General features: G+C 39.6%; 2 protein-coding genes across 3 annotated transcripts in view; both read left to right on the top strand.

Moving 5' to 3' along the window:
* nkx2.1 (NK2 homeobox 1) overlaps positions 1–19,436 on the top strand; it is a 28,141-nt gene extending 8,705 nt beyond the window's left edge. The window contains exons 2-5 of one of the 2 annotated variants that reach the window (XM_079692016.1): positions 15,917–16,006; positions 16,097–16,138; positions 17,694–17,922; positions 18,568–19,436. In XM_079692016.1, the coding sequence (XP_079548142.1) occupies positions 17,715–17,922; positions 18,568–19,244 (885 nt within the window). In that variant the 5' untranslated portion in view covers positions 15,917–16,006; positions 16,097–16,138; positions 17,694–17,714 and the 3' untranslated portion in view covers positions 19,245–19,436. Of the gene's footprint in view, positions 1–15,916; positions 16,007–16,096; positions 16,139–17,553; positions 17,923–18,567 lie in introns of those variants that run through there. The other variant, XM_079692015.1, reaches the window with a different exon arrangement.
* Positions 8,270–9,674, top strand: nkx2.9 (NK2 transcription factor related, locus 9; the record flags this gene model as incomplete). Its single annotated transcript, XM_079640282.1, has 2 exons — positions 8,270–8,423; positions 8,865–9,674. The coding sequence occupies 2 exons, from the start codon at positions 8,270–8,272 to the stop codon at positions 9,434–9,436; spliced, it is 726 nt and encodes a 241-aa protein (XP_079496408.1). The 3' UTR covers positions 9,437–9,674.
* Positions 19,437–23,146: the final 3,710 nt, after the last annotated feature.

Below are 23,146 nucleotides of genomic sequence, written 5' to 3'. Positions count from 1 at the left end.
ATTTCTTGTTTGAGGGGTTGGAGGTCTGTCATTTTATACTAACTGTCCCCAAACTGACTGACATCTGCATTAAGATACACACGTGCGGAGAGTTAGAGATTGTGTGTGTGTGTGTGTGTGTGTGTGTGTGTGTGTGTGTGTGTGTGTGTGTGTGTGTGTGTGTGTGTGTGTGTGTGTGTGTGTGTGTGTGTGTGTGTGTGTGTGTGTGTGTGTGTGTGTGTGTGTGTGTGTGTGTGTGTGTGTGTGTGTGTGTGTGTGTGTGTGTGTGTGTGTGTGTGTGTGTGTGTGTGTGTGTGTGTGTGTGTGTGTGTGTGTGTGTGTGTGTGTGTGTGTGTGTGTTGCTTTCAAGGCCCTGCAGTTTGTCGCCTAAAGCACCCCAATCCGGGTATTAAGGCGCAGAGAGCTGTGGTGTCGTCTATGCGGATTGATACAAATAAGACTATATGAAGCTTTAATGCGCGATAAGGCCGCCCGCAGGTATGGAGCCTTCACTCGCCTTTAAAATACCCCGCACTGATGACTCTAACCTTTGCAGCCCAAACTGCACTGACACCATTAAAGTCTTTCTGCAGGTTAGAACTTTAGTGCGGCCTTAATGAGGACGATCGCAGGTTAACGACGGTTGTATTCGTGTTTCAGAGGCCAGGCCCGGGTTTCAGCGGAGTGGCACAAAAAAGAAACAATATTTACGACACTTTTAAGCATACATCACTTTGACATCTGTTCGTCTGGCACCTGGCATCCATTAGTATTAGATATTTCATTCCGCCCTAATTTGGAGCGCTCTTTGTCCGGGGCCAAGGACACTGGGAAAAAACGGAGAGCTACACCTTTAGTGCGCTTTTACGCGGCGTTTCCTTTGTACAGAAAAGTGCAAATGGGGTGTTGATGCAGACCACACCGCGGCGTTATGCGCTAAACTCGGGGAATGGTTGAGTCATACCTGGATTGCATTTATATTACATTTCCTCATACATTCAAGATACCCGCGTAGGCGCAGAAACACTCCTGCAATTCGTCAGTTTTGGGCACATGCACTGAGCGTCAGATTTGTACATAGTGTTATTAGATTACTGAGTGAGTGTTCAATATCCTCATAAACAAACACACAGTCAGATGTATAATGTCAGTGAGAATTGTGTTCAAATACACATTTATTTGTGTTATTTAATTAGCTGACATTCAGCCAGACAGAAAAACAAACGAGTACAAGTTGGAGTTGACAGCAATGAGAATAACTTGTAATCAATTATTTCAATTTCATTTGTGCGTGTCTGTTAAAGAAGAAGAGTGAGGTTCACGGGATTGAATGCAGCACTGAGGCCTCCTTAAAGCGGCATGCAGTGCCACTCCCAACATGGATAAAAGGTGAGGCAGGCTCATGCTTTTTATTGCTTTATTTAATAACATGTTTTGGAACCTGAAGCTGCATATGTTGACAGGAGGATCAGGTACAGTGAGGTTGAGTGCATAAGGATAATAATAAGGGGGAGCGCGGTGCACATTAAACAACAAAAGCTCCTGAAATCAGACCTGTCCTACAGTCAATAAGGTACACGCGTAATCGAAGGTCTTTCTTTTTGGTCAGACTGTCTGCAGAGGGTCACTGATGCTGCAGATTAGTGTCAACACGGACATCATGTTTATTTTTAAAATACAGTGGCGCCATCTAGTGGACACTTAGGAGTGAAATGATCAAGTCATTACTGAAACTTTTACAAATGTAATGTTTTATTTATACAATCCTGTTCTGTAAATTACATAGATACTTTTGCTGTCTGAACATAGTGAAGTAAAAAAGGTGTGGTACTTTGAAGTGCATCATACCAAGTGAAGGTTTATCGAATGAGTTTTTGGTTGATCTAACATTAGCATCCTAAGTGCCTTTTTATCTGACGGTCTGGAAAGACAGTAACAGCTACCTCTAAACATGTAAGTTGCCCTTCAATAAAGCACTGAACTAACTGCAGCACGAGAGAAATAAATGACCCTGATTCAATATTTCAGATTCCCCTCTAAGTCCACTGCTCTTTTCTCATTGATGCAGAGCATGGGGAGCAACAGGTACACACTTACATTTTAATTGCAGTGATTACCAAACGTATACTTCTGAGGAACTTGTTCTCCAACACAGATGAAGTGAACTCCACCCACAGTGTGTGTTTGGTTAGATAAGTTAGAAGGAGGCCAACAGGCGTCAGTCAGTTTGAATGTGTGTCCTGTAGAGGGCAACCAAGTATCACAGATATCCCACAGGTCAGCTGGAGCAGTCAGTCCAGAGTCTGAAGCTGGTGTTGGAGGAATGAGAGACAAATACTTTTTAATGTTTTGTTTCAGCATGGTGCAGAGGTTATCAGGACCACGGTCACATCCACTGATCCACTGCCTTGGTGTAAGTAAACTCACATGAGTTTTACTTTATGTTGACCTTAAACACCTGAACTTTGAAACAACATCCATAACGTTAATCTGGCTGCTACTTAGAAATGATTTATCTAATATATCTTATTCCAATAACTTGTATATAGACTCTTATTCCACTATTTCACTTTTTTACTATTTTTCTTTTTGTATTTACTTGCACTATTTTTTTCTGTTTTTCTGTTTAATTGTGTTGCACTGTTGGAGGAGCCTGTGACCTAAGATTTTCCTCGTCATAACTACATTGTAGCTGTATGACAAATAAAAGCCTTGAACCTTGAAGATGGTTGATAGAAGTGAATACAGTGAGACTTCTATAACGCAGTCTGGAACTCATTTCCTTGGTCTTAATTAATAGAGAAAGAATATCTCAAGGAGCATGTTCTGTATACTTATGTTTACATGCATTTCCTCCAAAATGATATCCAACTCATATCATCAACTTATTGGGACTCATATCTGATGGGCTGGGAAGATGGCAGCTGTGAATTAATTAACTCTGCTCAAAAGTAAGAATCATTTCAATACTTTGGAAAAACGTTTTCATTTGTTTTTCATCCCATTGATCAGCAATGACCGGTCACTGCTGACTTGGTTATTATTATTAGGTAATCAAGATAAATATTGATAAGCCTATAGCCTGCAAGCACACACATAAATGGGACATTGTGGCTTTCAATTCAGTGTATTCTTCTCAACCTGTCTTTCTTCAATTACAAATACTAACTCACCCAGAACTATTATTACAAAAATAAATAAATAATTGCACACTTAAAAAACATACAAACACAACAGATGAAACATAATATACAGTGCAGAAAAACCTCTGGGCCCATTTTAATATTTTACCTAAATAATGTTGGAATTTAACACAATATTTAAATAAAAAATAAATACAATAAATATTCAAAAGTGATGGCCAGCTAATCGATACAACATATATATTTTTTTATTGAACAACAAAGTACATCACAAACACATACACGCATACACACACCCTCACATTGCACCAGTATTAAAAGCATAGGCCTACAAATAAAACAAATAAAATAGAAATAATTTCAGTTTCTTTTCAGAGGCAGTCCAGATTCCCCTCCCTCATAATGTGCATATATGGATCCCAGAGCTGAACAAAGTCCCTTGCTTGCCCTCAGCGATTTAAATCAGTCTTTCTTTTAAATATTGTGCGGCTAAAGACTTTTCTTTTTGCCGCTGCTTTTAATTGAACTATTCACATCTTAAACTGCACTGTAACTTTTACCCATGTATTTGTTCTTTTAATGTTTATTTTATGATCTTTTCTTTTTAATGACTGATTTTAAATGCCATTTTCTTAATGTCTTTCATTTTTTGTAAAGCACTTTGAATTGCCTTGTGTTGAAAGGTGCTATATAAATACACTTGCCTTGCCTTGCCTTTCTAGACCAACACTTCCTGAAAGTTCCTTCAACCATATCCTCAGTAATGGGGCATCCATACATTTCCAACATAAAGCGATAGCCCTCCTGGCTTGAAGAAGGCCAAAATCCAGAAGCTTGGTTTGTTTTGAAGTCCTTTGGAAATATTCCAAGTACACAAAGTTTGACGTTCAAAGGGACATTAATGTTAAACAAACTCTGACAGACACCTAATAACATCCTTCCAGAAGTATTGAATGTGTGGACATTCCCAAAGACAATTCAATAAAGTTCCTTTCTCATCCAAACACTTAGAGCAGACATCTGGAATATTGTCAGACATAAGATGAAGTTTGACAGGAGTTATGTACATTCTCATTAACCATTGATTCTGAAGTCATTTGAACCTAGTATTTACTGTCTGACTTTGTGCTTTTAGGCAAGCAGCATTCCAATCTTCCTCATCAGTATACTCTTTTATATCTGTTTTCCATGCACTTCATTTATCTAATGCTGATTCAGTGTCGATACAAAATATTTGATTTGATTTGATTTATTTCAAACGTGTAAAACAATAATACTACAATTTAACATGAGAATTATTATACAATACAAAATTAATCATCAAATTGATATACAAAAATATTACTGATTCTAAATTATGTATAAACAAATAATCGACTTAATTAAACATCTGAAAAGGGGTAGGAAGAAGTTTACACTTATTCACATAATAACAATATCATAACAATTAATAGTAAAACATACTTTTATATTAGTATTTGACATGTTTTAAGTGCTCTTGATTTCAAAACCTTCCTATTCATGTCCCACTTTCCCCCTTGTCTGTGGAAATCCGATCGGTACACACTAAGATTTGTTCCTTAAAGCACCGTACAAACAAACCTGACTTTTTTTGACACACTCTCACTCGTCAGCACACACACAGCTGCTAGATGATCAAGCAGCCTCACAAGACCCCCGTTTCCTGCAGAGAGGGTGCTGTGGCTGCCAGGTCATTATCCCCCTGCAGCCCCTCTGCAGAATGCTAATGGTATTTACAGGAGGGAGAGGGGAGAGGACACCAGCGGCAGGTGCAGCTGCTGGAGCATCGTGCTGCTCTGAGGGGAAAAGAGGGGGCATTGTGGCCGTTAGGTGATGGGTAATCAGTCATTCTGAGATCAGATAAACATCCTCGCTTGCTTTGTGTCGGGCTCACTTGTAAACTGCATGCTCACAATTTGAGACACAATACAGTGTTTATCACTGGACAAACGGAGTAAAATAGGACAGTTGTGGGGATGTTGTGCAGGTTTGATTAATTGAGTGAATAAAATAACTAAATAAGCAGTGATATTGGCTTTAAGTTATGTTAACATTTATTTACACAGCACTTATAGTCACGACAGTGCTTAAAAATAAAATCTTGATCAGTTTTAAGTAAATGAACGATGTATTTACACGTTAAGGTAATCAATATTTAGTTAAATGTTTCAAAATTAGATCAGTAAAGCAAAGGTAGAATACAGGAACATATTCACACTTTTATTTCATCATGGCTGGCCTGTGCAATTGTTTACTTTATGGGGAATTTTCACAGTTTTAAATAAGTGAGGAATAATTGTATTAAGTATAGATGCTCCAGAGTGAGCTGTGTTAAGTCTGAAGTTCCCTATGTGATGTCACTAACAAAACAACATTTGATAATCACCCCCAGTAAAATATTTAGCAAATAAAAAACAAATAGTTGTTAAGTTATTTTATACCCTTCAATTTCTTAAAGTCACACTTTTCTTTCACATCTCTTTATCACTTTGTGCAAGGATTGTCTTTCTAATTAGTGGTAATGTCATACATACAAATGTTTTACTCCATAAGCACAGAGAAAATGTTACCTCTTTGGCAGATTAATGTAAAAAAACATATTTCAAGATTGAAAACATTCATTTTCCTGCAGACTGAAAGCCGAACGTCCATCTGAAATAATAAGCAAAATACATGTTGGAGTGATGGAAGTCTAAATGTATTTATCATTTCAACAAGGGACTTAATCACATGTGGTTTAGTGTTGAATTACAGGGTTGAAAATATTCATTGAGGTCTGAAATGTTAGAACTGTCACTTCAGCTGCTTAATCCAGAACCATGTGAGAACAAAATCTCCATTTGGCTGAGAAAGGGATTGGGAAAGAGAGCTGAACAACAGAGTAAATATTTGGCAGTGGAGAGCTCTTGGGAGATGCAGAGGACCCTCTCCTAGTGAAGCCTGCGGGTGTTAAATAGATTAAGTGTCATTGTGGACAGAGAAATTCCCGCTCTTTGGACATGACTTCTCTTTGCCCTTGCGTGTTTTTGCTCTCCAATAGAGTGCACTCTGTAAACTATCCACTCCAGCAAACTTGTGGTACTGTAATCCTCTGGTGTTTGTCAACCGCTGTGAGGCTGTTGTGTACACAGACAAGGATGCTAGAAGGGGAGTGATTCCTCTATGTGTTTGTTAAAAGCACATTTCTTTATAAAAATCTGCTTAAGCTTAATACAGTTTGTTTAGCACGTGTGCGTAAAAACCGGAGATAATGTTGATTTCACAGCATTTTTTGCCTGCTAATACAGGTCACCGACTTGGTTGAACTCTGATTATCTAAAGGGAATTTAATACGTCTTGAATCACACATGTAATATTGCTCCGGACTATAGACTTGGCGGCAGTAGACGCAGAGTAGTAGATAGTGTCCCAGATCCCATTCAGCTCCATTCAGAACCATGACAACACGGAACAAGCTCGGATTTATCCTGCAAAGTTAAAGGACATTGTGCCGGGGCGTCAATCAGGCATTATTGCGGGACTGAACAAATGCAAAATCTTGACTGGAACAAATGCTTCCAACGGGTCTCGGACGCGGGGCTACATTTTCCCCTTTTGTTCCCCTCCTCTGGTTGGCATGTATTTGTGTTCACTCTCGTCCGACCACCCAGGACGCCAGGGGAGGGATGTCCACCACCAGCACTCTGCTCCGCGGCCTTATGCACCTCGCTGAAGTGGATGAGGGTGGATATCAATATCAAATACAGGGGGGTTTTGCATTTAATGCGTTTTATATTTGTGGAGCCAGAAAAAAGAGACACTATATCAGCCTGTAGGCGTCAGAGTGGGAGGAGAATGATAGCATCAGGATTTTTAACATTTTAAAATCAAATGAAAGAGATACAAATCTAGAAAATATATTATATATAGAAGCCATCGTGTTCTGCGTGTTAAGCATGATGAATTGTTAATGGTTTCTATTGATTACCAATTAATACAATCTTTGTCAGCAGTCATCGGTCACTGATCCAATTTCTCATCTGAGTCAGGTGCTGTTTGGGTGTTCAACTAAACGCAATACATTCTCTATTGTATAATAAATGGGCCTCTGCAATACAATTATAATTGTATTGTAACACTTTAATTTAAAGCCCTTATTCTACATGAACATGCATGTTACATGTATCTTCATGACACACTTTTATTACAGAAGTGCCAATATAACTCCTTCTATTCAGACACATTTTGTATTGTCTTAACTTCTATATTATCTTATAATATTCTTTCATTAACTTACTTATTGTGTTTATAACGGGTTTAAAACGGTTGACAATAAGCACATTCATACTTACCTTTGCTTTTAACAATATTAAAGTATGTTCAAAAACTACTTGAAAATGTTGGAAAATGTTTTACCATTTTGAAAATGTGTATAGTTATAATATATATCATCATAAATCATCTAGAAAACTCAAAGGAAAGAATTTCTTGTTGAGCTTCACCTAAACATGTCAAAGGAAGTTTCCTCCACCATCCATAAAACGTCAAAACTTCTCACGCTGTAATTAATATGCCTCTAATGGACGTATTAGTTAAACCAACTTGCGGGCATCACGCTAATTGCTCACTTTGTATGCAAATATTGGACACGTTGTTGGGTTGAGGACAGGGGGGAGGAGGAGGGGGGAGGAGGGGGGGGAGTGTGATGATGGGACGGGCTCTGTTGTCACTTGCCACCCAAGACGTGATTCAGCTCCAACAATTACCATTATCTGTTTCCCAGTTTGACGATACGGGACGAATCTGTAATGATGACGAGTGTTTCCTTCGCTCATTGTTGAAGCTGTTTTCTTCCTCTTCTTATTCCGCACCTACCGTCATTGGGTGACAGCACTCCAGCCATTCAGGTACTCAGCTGTGGGAGGAGGCTTTATAAGCGGGCAGTCTTGTGTTTGCAGCTTATGGAGTGCTGTTTGTGTAAACACTGAGCCCAGTGCACACATTGGTTTCCGAGCCGGTGTTTGGATAGTGCGTAAAGTGAAGAGGATCCGCTGCGTTTTTTCTCATCCTTGGATAAACTTGCTTACTTGTTTTCGCAAAACAAACCCCGGATTGCACCTACGATTTACACCTACGATTTACACGCCATGGCTGCACCGATCAAGTTCAGTTTTTCCGTGAGGAGCATCCTGGACCTTCCGGAGCAGGACGCGGAGGCAGCGCCGCGGTCCTCCCCGCTGTACTCCTCCTCCAGCTCGCCCTACAGCTCCTGGATGGACTGCGACCGGAGCCCCTGCATGTGTAAGTAGATGTCTTCAAACCATATTATTGATGCTGAATTTGTTAAATGCCATTTATTGTAATATCATCCATGATTCCACCATAATGTAAATATATGTTTAACATATTCTCGGTTTATTTTTGAAATAGTAAGGACATTCTTTATTCATTTATTTGAATAGATAGATATGTTCACTGATGTTTTCGTATGCTTTATTTTCAAATGATTAAGGATGGATGGATATATACATACATTGATTCATTGATGCATATAGTACCATATACATATTAAAGATATATCCATAGATATATTATAATCCTATAGATATAGAAGGATCCATATATATATTATATACCTATCAATAGATATCGAGATGGATAGAGATAGATAGACACTTGAAAAAATGTGAAAATATCCTTTATTTCTTTATCAATTTGTAACATGCACAATTAATTCTCCAGCTTCTGATGAAGGCAGTTTCGAGGCCTCCCCAGACTCCACCAAGCCGGATGACTCGTCCCTGGACTCGGAGCCGGACCGGAGCAAGAAGAGCAAGAAGCGCCGGGTCCTGTTCTCCAAGGCGCAGACCCTGGAGTTGGAGAGGCGCTTCCGGCAGCAGCGCTACCTGTCCGGCCCGGAGAGGGAGCAGCTGGCCCGGGTCCTCAGCCTGACCCCGACCCAGGTGAAGATCTGGTTCCAGAACCACCGCTACAAGATGAAGCGAGGCCGGGCCGAGGGGCTGCTGTTTCAGGACATGGACCTCCAGCAGCCTCCGATGCTGCGAAGGGTCGTCGTTCCGATCCTGGTCCGGGATGGGAAACCTTTTCACACCTGCTTACTCGACACGGAGAAACTTGGATGTTTACCTCATTCGTCAGCGGTTCCCTTCCCCTTAGCCTACCCCAGTCTTCAGCACCCGTCCCACGTCGCTCTTCCTCCGCGGTACCAGCAGCACTTTCCCGCCGCGGCGGCCTCCAGATTCGCCTGGAGAGACTTTTGGAGCGACTCGGTCCACTTTAATGCCTTCAAGTGAAGGCCTCATCTCCATGCAAAAACTCATTTAGAATTGCATCAAATGTTTTCTGAATGTTTTGCATATTTTCAAGCAACTTAAACATTTAGATTTTCAATATAGAACGAAAGATATTTTGCACATTTTATTTTGATATTTTACTATTTTTTTAAATGCTGATATTTTCTCATATGGGCTTACTGGTGTAGCCTGTAGATTTTGTAATTATCCAGAGAGATAATGTATAATTATTTGTATGTGAAGCTGTTGAAACATGATAATATTTGTATAAATAATTGTTGTTGAAGACAAATAAGGGACAGTAGGCTTTAGGCCACTATTAGCCTGAATGTTTGAAGGAAAGATTATGTTATTTGTTGTCTTTAAGGAGACTTTCCTTAAAGGTTTTAAGTGTAATATGTTTCTTTTTGTGAACGAAATTATTAATAAAAAGTTTCTCATATTTTGTAAGATAACAATTTACTGTCTTTCTTTTTCAATTATTCCTCAGAAGTGTATAATCTGCATACATTTCTGAAATCAAACAGTTGCACAAACACATATTTTTGCAACTGGATTTCTATTTGAAGTAAAAATGTTTTTTTTAAGTTAATGACTTTCATGTTTCTTTTTAAAATATTTTATAACTTTTCCTATATTCAATTAAAGCTCTAAGTCTATTCAATGCTTTCTAAATTATAGGTTGAAATCTAAAACATATTTAATTTGCAGAATGTAAAATATGTAGCAGGTCATGACAGGGGCCCAGAGGCCTTTTATAATGTTAAAAAACTAATTATGCACCGAAAGCTGAGCAAACATCACTCCTAAAAAGGACTGGCTTTGGTTAAGCATAAGAATACCCAGTAAACATTACAGCCTCTTTCACCACAGCACCCTGTTGTCGTCTGGGCTGCTTTTCACTTTTATACAATTCACTTTTGTTATTGTGAGGCAAGTAAGATAGATACGGCTGCTACACTCAATGTGGAGATCTTAGTTTGTGCTGTGAGTTTGATAAGGATATGGTATTTAAAGTGGCCTGAATTAAAAGAAGATATTGACTTTTTACAAGCTTTAATCCTTGATATTTTACTAGATGACTGAACAAGTGCATTTGAGGAGATGCAGAATGCACTAAAAGCAAGAAACATGCATTTTGGAGACACAGCAGATTTTAGTGTCCATCAAGTGTAGTGGTTCATTGCCATTCATTTGTGCAGTTACATTTGTTTCGCAACAGCAAGGACAGAAATAAGTACAAATAAGAGCTAAATAAAACTAAGTAAAAGTAGAAACTATGCAAAAGCAATTTAAAAACTCAATTATAAGGCAAAAGTGACAGTTGTGTGACTATAAGCAGCACATTTAGCAGAGTACAGTGTATGTAAACAACATATGTATCCCCAAACCAACTCCAGTGAAGTTAGATTTAGAGAAGAGCTTGTGTTTGATATCATCTTCTCAAAGTGAAACATCTAATTTAAACGCTTCACCATGAAAAATATGCTTCAGTGTTTAAAATCATGTCAGTATTTCATCAGTGACGAGGGGGGTCTTCTGCTTTCACGCCCCCTATAATGTTGTTTGCTCGTCCTGTGACCCTGCAGCCCATCGTCCCTGTCACCTGGCCCTTTGTCCCCCTCGCTGGGGCCACCTTGTATCACATATGGAGGGGACTGGCCGAACCCCTCAGCTCGCTGCATCTCCCCTTAAACACTCTTTTTGTCTGCGTGTCTCCCCCTGAATGGACCATTGTCCCTCACCCAAAAGGCACCGAGACAAAATCTTTAGTGTTTCAATTCCCGTGATGTTTAATCAGTCCCTGCGACAAATTTATGAGGTTTAACTGCACAATGGTGTTTTAGAGCATCTTGGGGTTTAAGGGTGACAAAGACAGGCTTTTAGAGGTTGCCATTGGTTTTTTAAGTTGGTCAGAGGAATTGTCTGAAAAGGATGGGTTTGTATTAGCCTGCCCATCCTTTAGTTTTACTCACTGGCCTTATACCCGGGGCCCCTTTAGGAAAGTTATAAGGTCCACATAAACCAGGCCACAGGAGGAGGTTTGTTAAGATGTTGAAAATAACATTTAATGCATATTAGGTCCTTATCGACCTCAGAGTTAAGACAAATTCAATGTTCAAATGTTACTACAGGCATTTACCTTGAATATTCCTTTCAAACACTTACGTTTGTCCAAATGTTGGCCTTGGTGTTACAGTTTGTCTTTGTCCATTTGCGAACGATATTTTAAAACGTTGCAATTATAAGCTATGACGTAAACAAGATATCATAGTTTTATACCAAAACATTGGAATACTGTCATACTGAAAATATGTGTACTTCATGCTGCTTGTTTAAAGGCTCTTTAAGAAAACAGAAGATTGGATGTAGTTCAAATCTCCTTTTACTTCAAAAAAAGTTGTGTAATTTTTGTGGTTAAATTATTTGGTGTTTAGTAAACCTAACGCAGCTTTTTAGGTCGTTGGTTGTTTGACGTAGAACACAACTACTAAATTAGCATTTCATTAACTGCTGTCAGCCTATGAGCTGCAGTATTTATGAAGTGAGTTACAGCCTCTGAGCTCTGAGTGGTGTTCTGCAGGTGAACAGCAGCGGGTCAGGGGAGGACACGGTTTACTTTGTAGACTCAGTCAGAATACAGCAGCTTAGGTGAAATGTGAACGTTTGGATGATTCAGTTGATGATAGACCACTATGAAATGTTGAAACTGGTGCTAAATTGATTTAGATGTGACAGATTTAGTTTGAAGATAAGCAAATATATAGCCCTCTTATTGACTAAAGTGTTTTCAGCGTTTCCATTTAAGTGTTCATTGAGATAAATGGAAAATTATTAACTTAAATAAAGTCAGTGGCAGTAAAACAGTCTATTAGCAGATGAATGTGTTCATACAGTGAGGATTTTCCCATCCTGTGACATACAGTATTTAAGATAGAAGGTAAAAGTATCTTGTGTGTAACTGGAGAAATGACATGATAAGAAAAGATCAACATATGAACCTACAATAAGCAATATCAGAAAGAAACAAAACTTAATCAGCTCTAGTAAGAAAACTGACCATTTTATTTAGCCTCAGCTATTCAACCAACATACTGTTAGAAGCATCTGAGACTGAACGTGGAAACTCCCTAAACTCACATTTTAATACATATAAAAATGTTTTTACCAATAAAGTTAATGAATATAATAATATAGTAAATTGATTGCAGGTATAGCGTTTATCCGTGTTAATGACTCGTCAAAGAGCTTTTACATACAGTGTTCACCCATTCATTCAAACAGAGGCAGGGTGCCACCTGCTAAAGGAAGCTCTCACACACACACACACACACACACACACACACACACACACACACACACACACACACACACACACACACACACACACACACACACACACACACACACACACACACACACACACACACACACACACACACACACACACACACACACACACACACACACACACACACACACAGTGTTTAGGTGCCATGCACACACGTTTTTATCTTTTTAAAATATATTATTTCCACATAGGCACTACTAAATAAACAAGACTTATCAGGTTTGGCTGATAGGTCATAATTCCTATTTCTGCCAAGGAAGATTTTTTGCTAGGTTTTCTTTCTGTTGATATTTGTTAAAAGTATGTGACATGGGCAATACACAGGATGGATACATGAATTATATGAATTTGTCAGCATTGCAAGATTTGAGTGCCTATTATGCAATGTAACACTTCCATTTCTGCCCGCTGTTTTATGTGTTGTCCTTATATGTTTCTTTGTTAAGCGACCTTGGGTTGATGAAAGGCGCTATATCAATTAAAGTTATTATTATTATTATTATTATTATTATTATTATTATTATAGTTCTCTGTGGGTCTGTCACTGTTGTAGCAGCAACCTTTATCTCTCTCACAGACACACACACACTCACTCACACTCACACTCGCACACCGTTGCAACTTGAGGTTAAATATCTTGCCCAAGGATACAGAATCAGAATACCTTTATTATTCCCACAGAGGGGAAATGTACGTTGTTACAGCAAAAAAGCCAGCCAAACCTCTAACATGTTGACTTCAGGGGCCGGTATCGAACCCAAAAAGTCACTACTTACCGTTCTACCTCACAGCCACAGTCAGCCCTATAATCAGTCTCAACAAAGGTTTTGTAACATCACATTTAGCTGCATGGGGGCTTGAGATTCACACATTTGAATATGCAAAACTGATGCTGGACATGAAAATGGCACCTGTTGTGACTAATACAAAAAAAATGTTTAGTACTTTTTATATATATATTTAACAATATCAAAACAACAGCTAAACATAAAATAAGAATAATAGTAAATATGGAAACAAGGCAATGGCAAATAGAGATAACATTACAGGGCAACAGGGACAGTGCTGTGAGTATTTGCAGCAAATTTCATACAGTATATGTAAACACCACACTAATATATCATGTGATTAAGTGATGATACCTATCTTGTCCGTAAATACAGTATATGAAGTACATCGATAGTGTTAACTGTAGTGACATTAAGACATCTTTCCCATCTTCACATGATACTTGAAAGTGATTGTTATGATCCAGCTCTCCACTAGAGGGCGCACTAACACCCTGTATCACTCCTCCCTTCCTGCATTAAATGAGATCCAACGGGGTGATGTAGCTCTTTGGATTGAGGCAGCTGTTGATCCACTAGGGGCCGTGCTTCACTAAAAAGAGAAAACACCACCATGCGTTACTCTCTTTGAATCCCCACTACTCTGCTGCTGCTGATTGGCTGCAGAAAAATGGCCTCAGTCCGTACTACTATTTGCCCTCTTATGAGTCAAGTTATTTGTCCCTTTATGATTTACAGTCCCTTGGGATGGAGGGTAAAAGAAAGCGATGAATTATTATTTGTGTAATGAATGCAGCATAACTTTTTACATCATAACACTTTCCAAATGTTAGGTGATTGGTCTGTTTTTAGAAATGAATAAGATGTAGTCCACCCTGCCACCCGTGATGTTGAAGCTTTTCTTCTTAGTTTTCTCACCTTCTGCTCAGAGTCTATTTTTCTCCAGCAGAACAAGAGTTGTATAAGATGTTACAATAGAGGAAAAACTCAGAAAAAGTTTTGAGGGGAAAAATCCTTCATTTCTGTCGGGACAAAATGTGGCCAAACCTTTGAGCTGTAAAAATGAGATTTAATAGGGACTTTTTTAGGATGCAGGATATATGCAGGCTTTAGTTATTGACCAATGATGGAATTTTCCATTATATTAAAGTGGACCTCAAATGTTCGTCTTCATGGCTTGAATGTAAAACAACTATAATGTTGCATAATTTGATCTATAGGCCTACGCCCTTTAAGATTTGTGCAATGGAGAAACCTGTGTGGATATTTTTCATGCACATGTTTAGTTCAATTGGTGGCTCATTAGCAGATATAATGTGACCTTTTTGCATTTGATTAATCAATGTTTTTTCCATCGATGTGCATGGTTATAAATACAGTGTGAAGCTTTCCCTGTGATGTTTTTATGTTAACATTTACAGAACACTTATTTATTGCTATTTGTTTAAAGGCTAAATAATAACAGTAACTTTCTCCTTTTTGTTTTAATTGCACAAACTTATGTTTCCCCGTGTGAAGCTCTTCTCTGGATTACATCATGCGCCAATCAGTTCATGAACAACAACGTGAAGCCTCTATAACAAAGCTCGGTAGCCTCATACCCGCCACTTCAAAGTGTCCTCATTATTCTGAGGAATTAGCCCGAACATTTGGACTAATTACCTCTAATTGCTCATAATAGCCGTGTGCCAGAACAGGGGAAAGGTACTGATTTAGATGATTAAGAATGTCTTGCGAAATGCCGTAATTAAGCCAGGCATAAGCAAGATTTACCTTGGATGCAGAAACATGCTGTAATTTTAATTGCCTGTGATTATATGGCCTGCGAATTATGCGTCTGCACCTCGGCTATCATCCAAACAATTTATTTTAACGGTAATATTTAGCCCTGGACTATAGGATAATATTGCTTAATTAAAGATAATTAAGGCAATGGGACGATATGGATTGTTGTGATGTTGTGCACCGCTCTTTAAATTGGACCAGTGCACTTTTCTGCAAAGCTGCAGGTAGTGCACAGATTATTCTGCCGGCAGCCGTGACATATGCAGCCAGAAGCCGTGAAGCCTGCAGAATACACATCTGCTGCGGGTGATCCGCGTGACAAACTGTCCGGATCTGCAGGTCACTGCTGCTCTGCCTGCTGTGCACAGACCCATAATAGCTTGCTGCTGAAGGTGCATCAGCATAAATCTGAGTAAAAGGAAAAATAAACCATTACATTTGGTGTTCTTTGATCCACTTCTAGTTAAAATCATGAAACAAGCAGAGGTTTAGAGTCCCAGTGGAACCAAACTGGATCACAATATTACTCTTGATTAATGTCTGCTCTGCCACCAGAAGACGCTGTGTTTCTTTAATTCCTCCATAAGGAGAGGCGCAGACCTCTGAGCTGCTGGAGGCATCTGCTGCTGCTGCTGCTACACTGACGTGAGACCTGCCGGCAAGACCTTTACAAAACCGAAATCTAATTATAATTGTTAAAATAAGTGCTTTTTTTTCTTTCTCTTTTTCTTACAGTAGAGTTTCAGCTCCGGTTTGATCCTGGCGTCCACTGATTGTGTAAGTTTCAAGTTATTCTATTTTTATTCTGCAATATCTAATATCGTATGTTTTGAACCTGAAAAGCAGCAGAAATTATAACCTGGTACCCAAATAATAACCTGTTAAGGCCCTTGCTTTACATTTAAACACGGACATTTTTTTTTTTAAATAATGTGTTACTTCTCATTAAAACAAGGAACATATGGAAGGAATATATAAAAAAAATTAAAGTAGAAAAACTTGTGAAAATTATATGATAATAATATTCAAGCTAACTTAACGAAAAATACTATACTAATAGTGTTAATACCCCATTGATGGTTTAAGAAAGGTTTATATTCCTTGTTTGAGGTGAGAAATGTCAGAAAATGTCCCTTTGCGTAAAAGTGTTTTTTGTCTCTAAAACGCACAGAATACTCGACCATTTATTGACCTCAAAGCTGTTCACAAGGAGCCAAAATATGTTATAGTTCCTGTGTAACAATTATAACTGAGTTTTGATTGAGTTAAACTATGCTCCTTGAGCATTAAGGCAAGATGCTATGAGGCTACCTGCGTCGTGCTGCAGGAGAGTACTTGAACGCCGTTAACTTCACATGAGAGTCTCCACTCTCTCCTTCTCCACTCTATTTTTTTTATTTTCTTGTTGTGTTTTTTTTAGCACATCTTTTATACGAGTGTGTGCATCTGCATTTAAGGTAACACGCTGCTTGCGTCCAATGATATCAAAAGGAGAAAAAACGAGGGGGGTTAATCATTTACTCACCCACTTAACACGCGGATGTGTATTTATTTACTTATCAGTATCAGTCAATTTCCCTCCCCGCAAGTGCACTTTTGCATGTCTGAGTACGATAAGGCATAACACAAACAATCCTGCAATCACTGGAGGCCTCTCATGGCCATTAAAAGTCAGTAGTTCAACAGAGGAGTGGTTCTCCAACTCTCAAGTCCATATAGGCCTCCTTTCATCAAGAGGTCCTCGTAAACATCACTACAGTTAATAAAGTGTATTGTGGTCAGTGCAGTCCCAAGGTGCAGCGCTGTGTTTATCAGCCTCAGCAGCAGCTCAGAGACCCCAAACGCGGCAGCTGCAGCAAACCTGATCATGTACAGCGCATATGTTATTGTCAGTGGGAGGAGAGCACATGTCTTGTAAGTGAAATTACGCTCGGCGAAAGGAGGCAAGAGCTGTTTTGTATTGTTGCCGATGCCCCGCCTCTGATGGTAGCCTTAAACCTGGCACCCAGCTAAAACAAACCAAAGCCAGCACCGAGCTCCCACTCAATCCAATTAAGGCGGACTTGAGGCTCTCTCCTACGTGTTCATCTACCAGGATCGACGTTGAGACAACAGGAACCAGAGGGGCTTTGGCCAAAAAAAAAAAAAGAGAGAAGGAGAGATTGCCTTGCCTTCTAATTTCTCCCTCTCCAGCCCCAGAACAATGTCGATGAGCCCTAAGCATACGACTCCTTTTTCTGTTTCCGATATCTTGAGTCCCCTTGAGGAGAGCTATAAGAAAGTAAGTATGGAGAATAACAACTTGGGGGCACCTCTCACTTCTTACCGGCAGCCGCAGGTCTCTCAGGCGGCGATGCAGCAGCACCACATGGGCCATAATGGGACTATGTCTGCGGCTTACCACATGACTGCGGCAGGTGTTTCCCAGCTGTCACACTCGGCCATGGGGGGCTACTGTAACGGCAACATGGGCGACCTGCCGTCGTACCAGGACGGCATGAGGGGCAGCACCACGGCCACCGGCTGGTATGGAGGCAACCCAGACCCTCGCTTCTCCTCCAGTGAGTATCCTGCACCTGCTTTTGACTTGTGTTGAGGGTGGATAATGCTGAAGCAGATTTTTGTGCATGCTTCGTTGTGTTTCTGTCACCTGTGCTCTAAAGTGGGCACTCTAAGTAATACTGTATTTCACCCAATATGTTTTAATTAAATTACAAGGGAGAAGCAAAATCAGGCATTTCATCTTTGGCTTGCAAGATCTGGAACATATATTAATATATAAATCATGCCGAAAATATACCAATATCTTATTTAAGATATTGTATTTAATGTATTATATTTATCACATTAATCAAATAATTACTGGCTTTCAGTCGTGAGCTATTGCTGCAATTTGTGCCCTCTGGCTTGAATGGTATTAAGATAATACATTAAACGGACTTTGACACGCATTAGTTTGTTTAATGGATAAGGGCACCTGCCAGCAGGAATACTTTCAAAACTAATTTTTACTTCAATGAAATAATCTTCAGGGTTGTTATCTCATGAATGCCACATTATAATATCCATAAAAAAACAATCGAATCTGGATCTCAAAAATGAATTTACATGAAGTTTTCCACATAAAGACAGAATTATTTGTGCACACTTGTTGCGCGTAAAATCAGTAATTTCATTGTGTTTATTTGTTGTTTTTTTCCCCTCAGTTTCTCGCTTCATGGGCTCGTCGTCGGGCATGAACATGGGCAGCATGGGCAGCCTCGGCTCGCTGGCAGATGTGGGTAAAGGCATGGGCTCCCTGTCCAGCACCCCGAGGAGAAAGAGACGCGTCCTGTTCTCCCAGGCGCAGGTCTACGAGCTGGAGCGGCGCTTCAAGCAGCAAAAGTACCTGTCTGCGCCGGAGAGGGAACACCTGGCAAGTATGATCCACCTCACCCCGACCCAGGTGAAGATCTGGTTTCAGAACCACCGGTACAAGATGAAGAGGCAGGCTAAGGACAAAGTGTCCCAGCAGCAGATGCAGCAGGACGGCGGCTCGTGCCAGCAGCAGCAGCAGTCCCCGCGGAGGGTGGCCGTGCCGGTGCTGGTCAAGGATGGGAAGCCGTGCCAGGGCAGCGGCCACACGCCCACATCCTCCGCGGGGACCCTGCACCAGCAAGGGGGCAACAATGTCATGATCATGTCCAACAACTCGTCCGGCCTCGGGCAGCACCAGAGCCAGCAGGTGGGCAGCACGGGCCACTCTCCGGACCTCGCCCCGCACTCCTCCAGCCCCCCCTCTCTGCAGAGCCAGGTGTCCGGCCTCTCCCACCTCAACCCCCCCGGCGCAGAGTACGGCTCGGCCCTGCAGTGCTCGGCCCTGCTTTACGGCAGGACGTGGTGACAGGCACCGGCTGTCATTTAAAACCTTCTATTTAAAGAAAAAGTAGGCCTACATTTCTTTTCTTTCAAGACTCGGCAAGTTTCACTGTAAATGTGCGAACCTGAACAAGAACAAAGTCTTGCATTTTCACCTTTCTGGAAGAATGTGACTTATAACGGAAGGAAGAAGGGGGAAAACATTTTTGACCAGAAACTGCGGAAGTCTTGGGATTTATTTATGTAAATTATATTGAGACAAAAGAAGTGATATAAGCCGCAGTACTTTTTTTGGGGGGGGGTAAAGTGAACCTGAACAGTGACAATGCTGTTACCACCCCCCCCCCCCCCCCCACAAACACAAGACTCTGATTTATAATAGAATTTAATGTAAGCCGTAGATCTAGCTTGTATATTTCTGTAAAAGGTTTTAGCTATTTGTTGTACAAAGTTTTTGACGCAATTGTTGTCGTTTCATTGGTATTTGTACGTTTTATTTCTTTGTAACTTATATAGATATTTGACTTACTACAAAACAGTCCTATTAATAAATTATGGAAACAAGGCAGTTAAGGTTTTTTTGTGAAATATGTCAACAAATGCGGTGTAAAAAATTGCCGAAATGTTCCTTTGGGAGGAAACACAGAAGGGCAAAAGTGAAACCATGCGATATTATTATTACCAGGCATACTAGTATTACGATTATTATTTGCTCGGTTTTTATTAGGGAAGATTTTCTTTGTTTTTTAGCGAATCTTTATTGATTATTTCAGTGAGAACATTTTAAAGATAACCATGTCGTCAAATAGTTTCAGGTTTGGCATGAATGACTAAATCAACACACAGGCTCTTATTCTGACATGCCAATTAAACTAGGGGCTATTATTCTGTTTTATTTTCTGACAAATCACACACCGCTTATCGTTGCAGACTGCAGCTCACACAGGCAGAGCAAACGGAGCCTCTATGAGCTGTTTCATTTCTCTTTCTGTCGGACTGTCTGTGAGTCAGAAAGGTGAGGTCTTTCGGCTCTCAACATCAAACACAAATGCTGCTCAAAGAAAAAGCTTATCGAGGAAATCCCTGACCAAACAGCGCGGTATTCTTCGGGGCTATCAGCTGGTTTATCAATAATCAATCATGGGAATTGAAAGGAAACGGAGAAAGGCTGTTTGTGGCCGCGGTGTCAATAACAAACCAGCACAAACATTTCTCTTAAAGATTAGACTTTAACCTGTTTTAGGCCGTGTTAATACTGCCAATGTTTCTTCTTTCTTTCTTTTTAAACGGCCTCACACAACCAGTAATTTATTTCTGCTAAATTGTAGGCTCTGTTTATAAAAGCTATAATAATCATCAGGGGCTATTCTCTAGCAAACTAATAGCTCAATAGGTATGAACTGTAAACACTGGCGTTGCTAAGATACGGAGATAACGACAGGTGATTTACGTTTACGGCTGAAAATAAGTGTTTTTAATCCCGTGTTGTGGCAGGTCCTAGAGCTATAATGTCACATATTATTTTTGGTCTGACAATAAGCAATCTTTCCAAAAATGAATCTATATGTATTTGTATTTTATTTTCCGTCCTAAATGTCTCGTATAAAAAAAAAAAGTAGGCCTTAACGAAGATTTGTACTAATAAATAGTCCTATTCCTGGACTTGTATCGGCTGTTTTGAGAATCATGATTTATGTGCGGACTAGGCTATTTGTTTCAACGCGCGAACTTTTCAGAGTCAATGTGGCCTTTCTGACCCATCATCCTACTTATTTCAGATTTCATCAAAACGACTTGTTTTGAGGTCTTAGTTAAGGCTAAAAATAAAAACAGAAACACCGCTTAATCGGCTGACCATCACTCAACCTAAAAAATACGTAGGCTAGTTTACCCAAAAGGGTATAAGGAGAACCCAATGATGACGAAAAGTGCCTACCGTGGATCATCGCTCAGATGCAGCTGCTCCCAGGCCTGTTTGCACCTGACTCCCCTTGTAATACCTGATTCCTGCCTGTTTGCTGCAATTTTAATCCATTATATTTACTGCTCTATCTGGTAACCCTTTTGTTTTTGCATTAATACAACCTGGTGTAAATGATCGTGTTTCTTTTTTAAAGAAATCTTAAAAAATCATCACAGGTTTGCTTTTTGACCTGCCAGCAAATGTAGGATGATATTATAAAGTAATTTTTATTTCAGTGAATAATTCTGGACATGTAACTTCAAAACCAAAACTATTTATTGCACACATTATCAAGATTCATGTAATTTTCCATCTTAATAGGAAACTTCTCTAATGTGCGTGTATCACTTTAAGGCAGCAGCAGATCTTCAGGCCACCAGTCAGCCACCCAAAAAGCCCTTTCGGGGACTTTAAAGTGAAATCTCCCCAGCATCAGAAACTATCTTCTATTAGGTATTTGGCAGAGCTGGTTTTGTTCGGGAGAAAAGTGAAAAGTTTGGGATTACATTACCATGTCTTTGGCGCGGTGTGTGGTCTTTGTGTGCAGCTTGTAGCTGTTGAGAATGACTTGTTGGAAGCGTGTGTGCTCTCATCGCTCTCTTTTGTAGAAACCAACTGAGAAACTCCCAAAGTCCTCCTGGCTTTATGGTAGCTGGTCTCCGTGAACCCCGAGCAATTAGTCCCTAATCTCAAGGTAATCATATTTGAGTTAGTGACTAGCTGTTGAATTTTATTTGCCTATTTAGCTTCAGTATTACTTCTGGGTGATGTGTGGCATCCACAAATCCTGGTTCATAATTGTAGGGACATCAAACATGTGTGATTCATGCTTCAGTTATTTCCACAAGATTTTTCAGTGGCGTCTAAAAGCAAAACAAATTGTCGTTTTTAAGAAATAAATAAGATACTCATAACCACTAACCACGATTAAGTCGTTTTGTTCATAAAAAAAATTGTGTTTTTATTAACGAATATAAAAATGGCTGTTTTTCTACAGTAGGCTACGTTTTACTGCTGTTAAATTCTCAGTACATTTTGGGGCAATCAAAATACCCAAAATTCACAAAATACTACACCTTTTTATTTATAAAACTGCCTGAAGAGGAATATTTTTGCAATATTACGCGTTTGCACATCCAATACGTTAATTATCTCCAACTTTAATATATGGGAATATTACATAGGCCTATGTAGGGGGAATTACAAAAAATACACTGATACAAAAAATGTCTTTGTTCATTTCGTTGATTAATTGGAATTCAAGGTTTAAGTGGGATTTCCTGACATTCCTATTGATTAATATGTAATGAAAACATCACGCAGACGTGTGTGGCGTTAACAGTGCATTGTGATTAGGTCCTTAAAAATTAAATAAATAGAGAAATCTACTGAAAGTATTGACTTTCCGAATGTCTTAGCTTTTTATTATTTTAAAGATCCAAGAGCTGGGTGCTGTCCACGGTGCTGAAATATATGTAAATAAAAAATCAGCACAAATGTTAACCAGAATGTGTATCTTTATTATGTCGGTTGAATAATAGTTTCACTGGTTTTTACCTTTAAAAAATCTAACAAATGTTTATAATTCTTCAGAGCTTTTTTTTCAAAACATAACACTTTTTTCTTTTAAAACCACACCACTCTCGTTCCTCTTTCTTAAGTTCCTAAACATTTCATATCAGCAGGCCAAGGCGTTGATGTGCAACACAAATAGGACAATTACTCAACTGCAATCACCCCCTTTGGTAAATGTTATTGTCAGCTAGCTGCAAAAATCTTTAATTGTCCTACGTTTATCTGGTTCTTCAAGCCATTGTTAAAAAAGCGCAAACGAGGGTCATTTGTGAGCTGAAATACTTTGCATGCAAAGCGGAGCACACGATGCTGTAATACTTGACCTTTCAGCATAATTGTTGCAGGCATGAAATGCAGCATTCAGAGCTCGCTGAGTGGAGTCCTTTCTC

The sequence above is a fragment of the Notothenia rossii genome, assembly GCF_949606895.1.
Source record: "Notothenia rossii genome assembly, chromosome: 7".
In the NCBI taxonomy this organism is placed as follows: Eukaryota; Metazoa; Chordata; class Actinopteri; order Perciformes; family Nototheniidae; genus Notothenia; species Notothenia rossii.
This window is presented reverse-complemented; position numbering and strand designations above follow the sequence as displayed.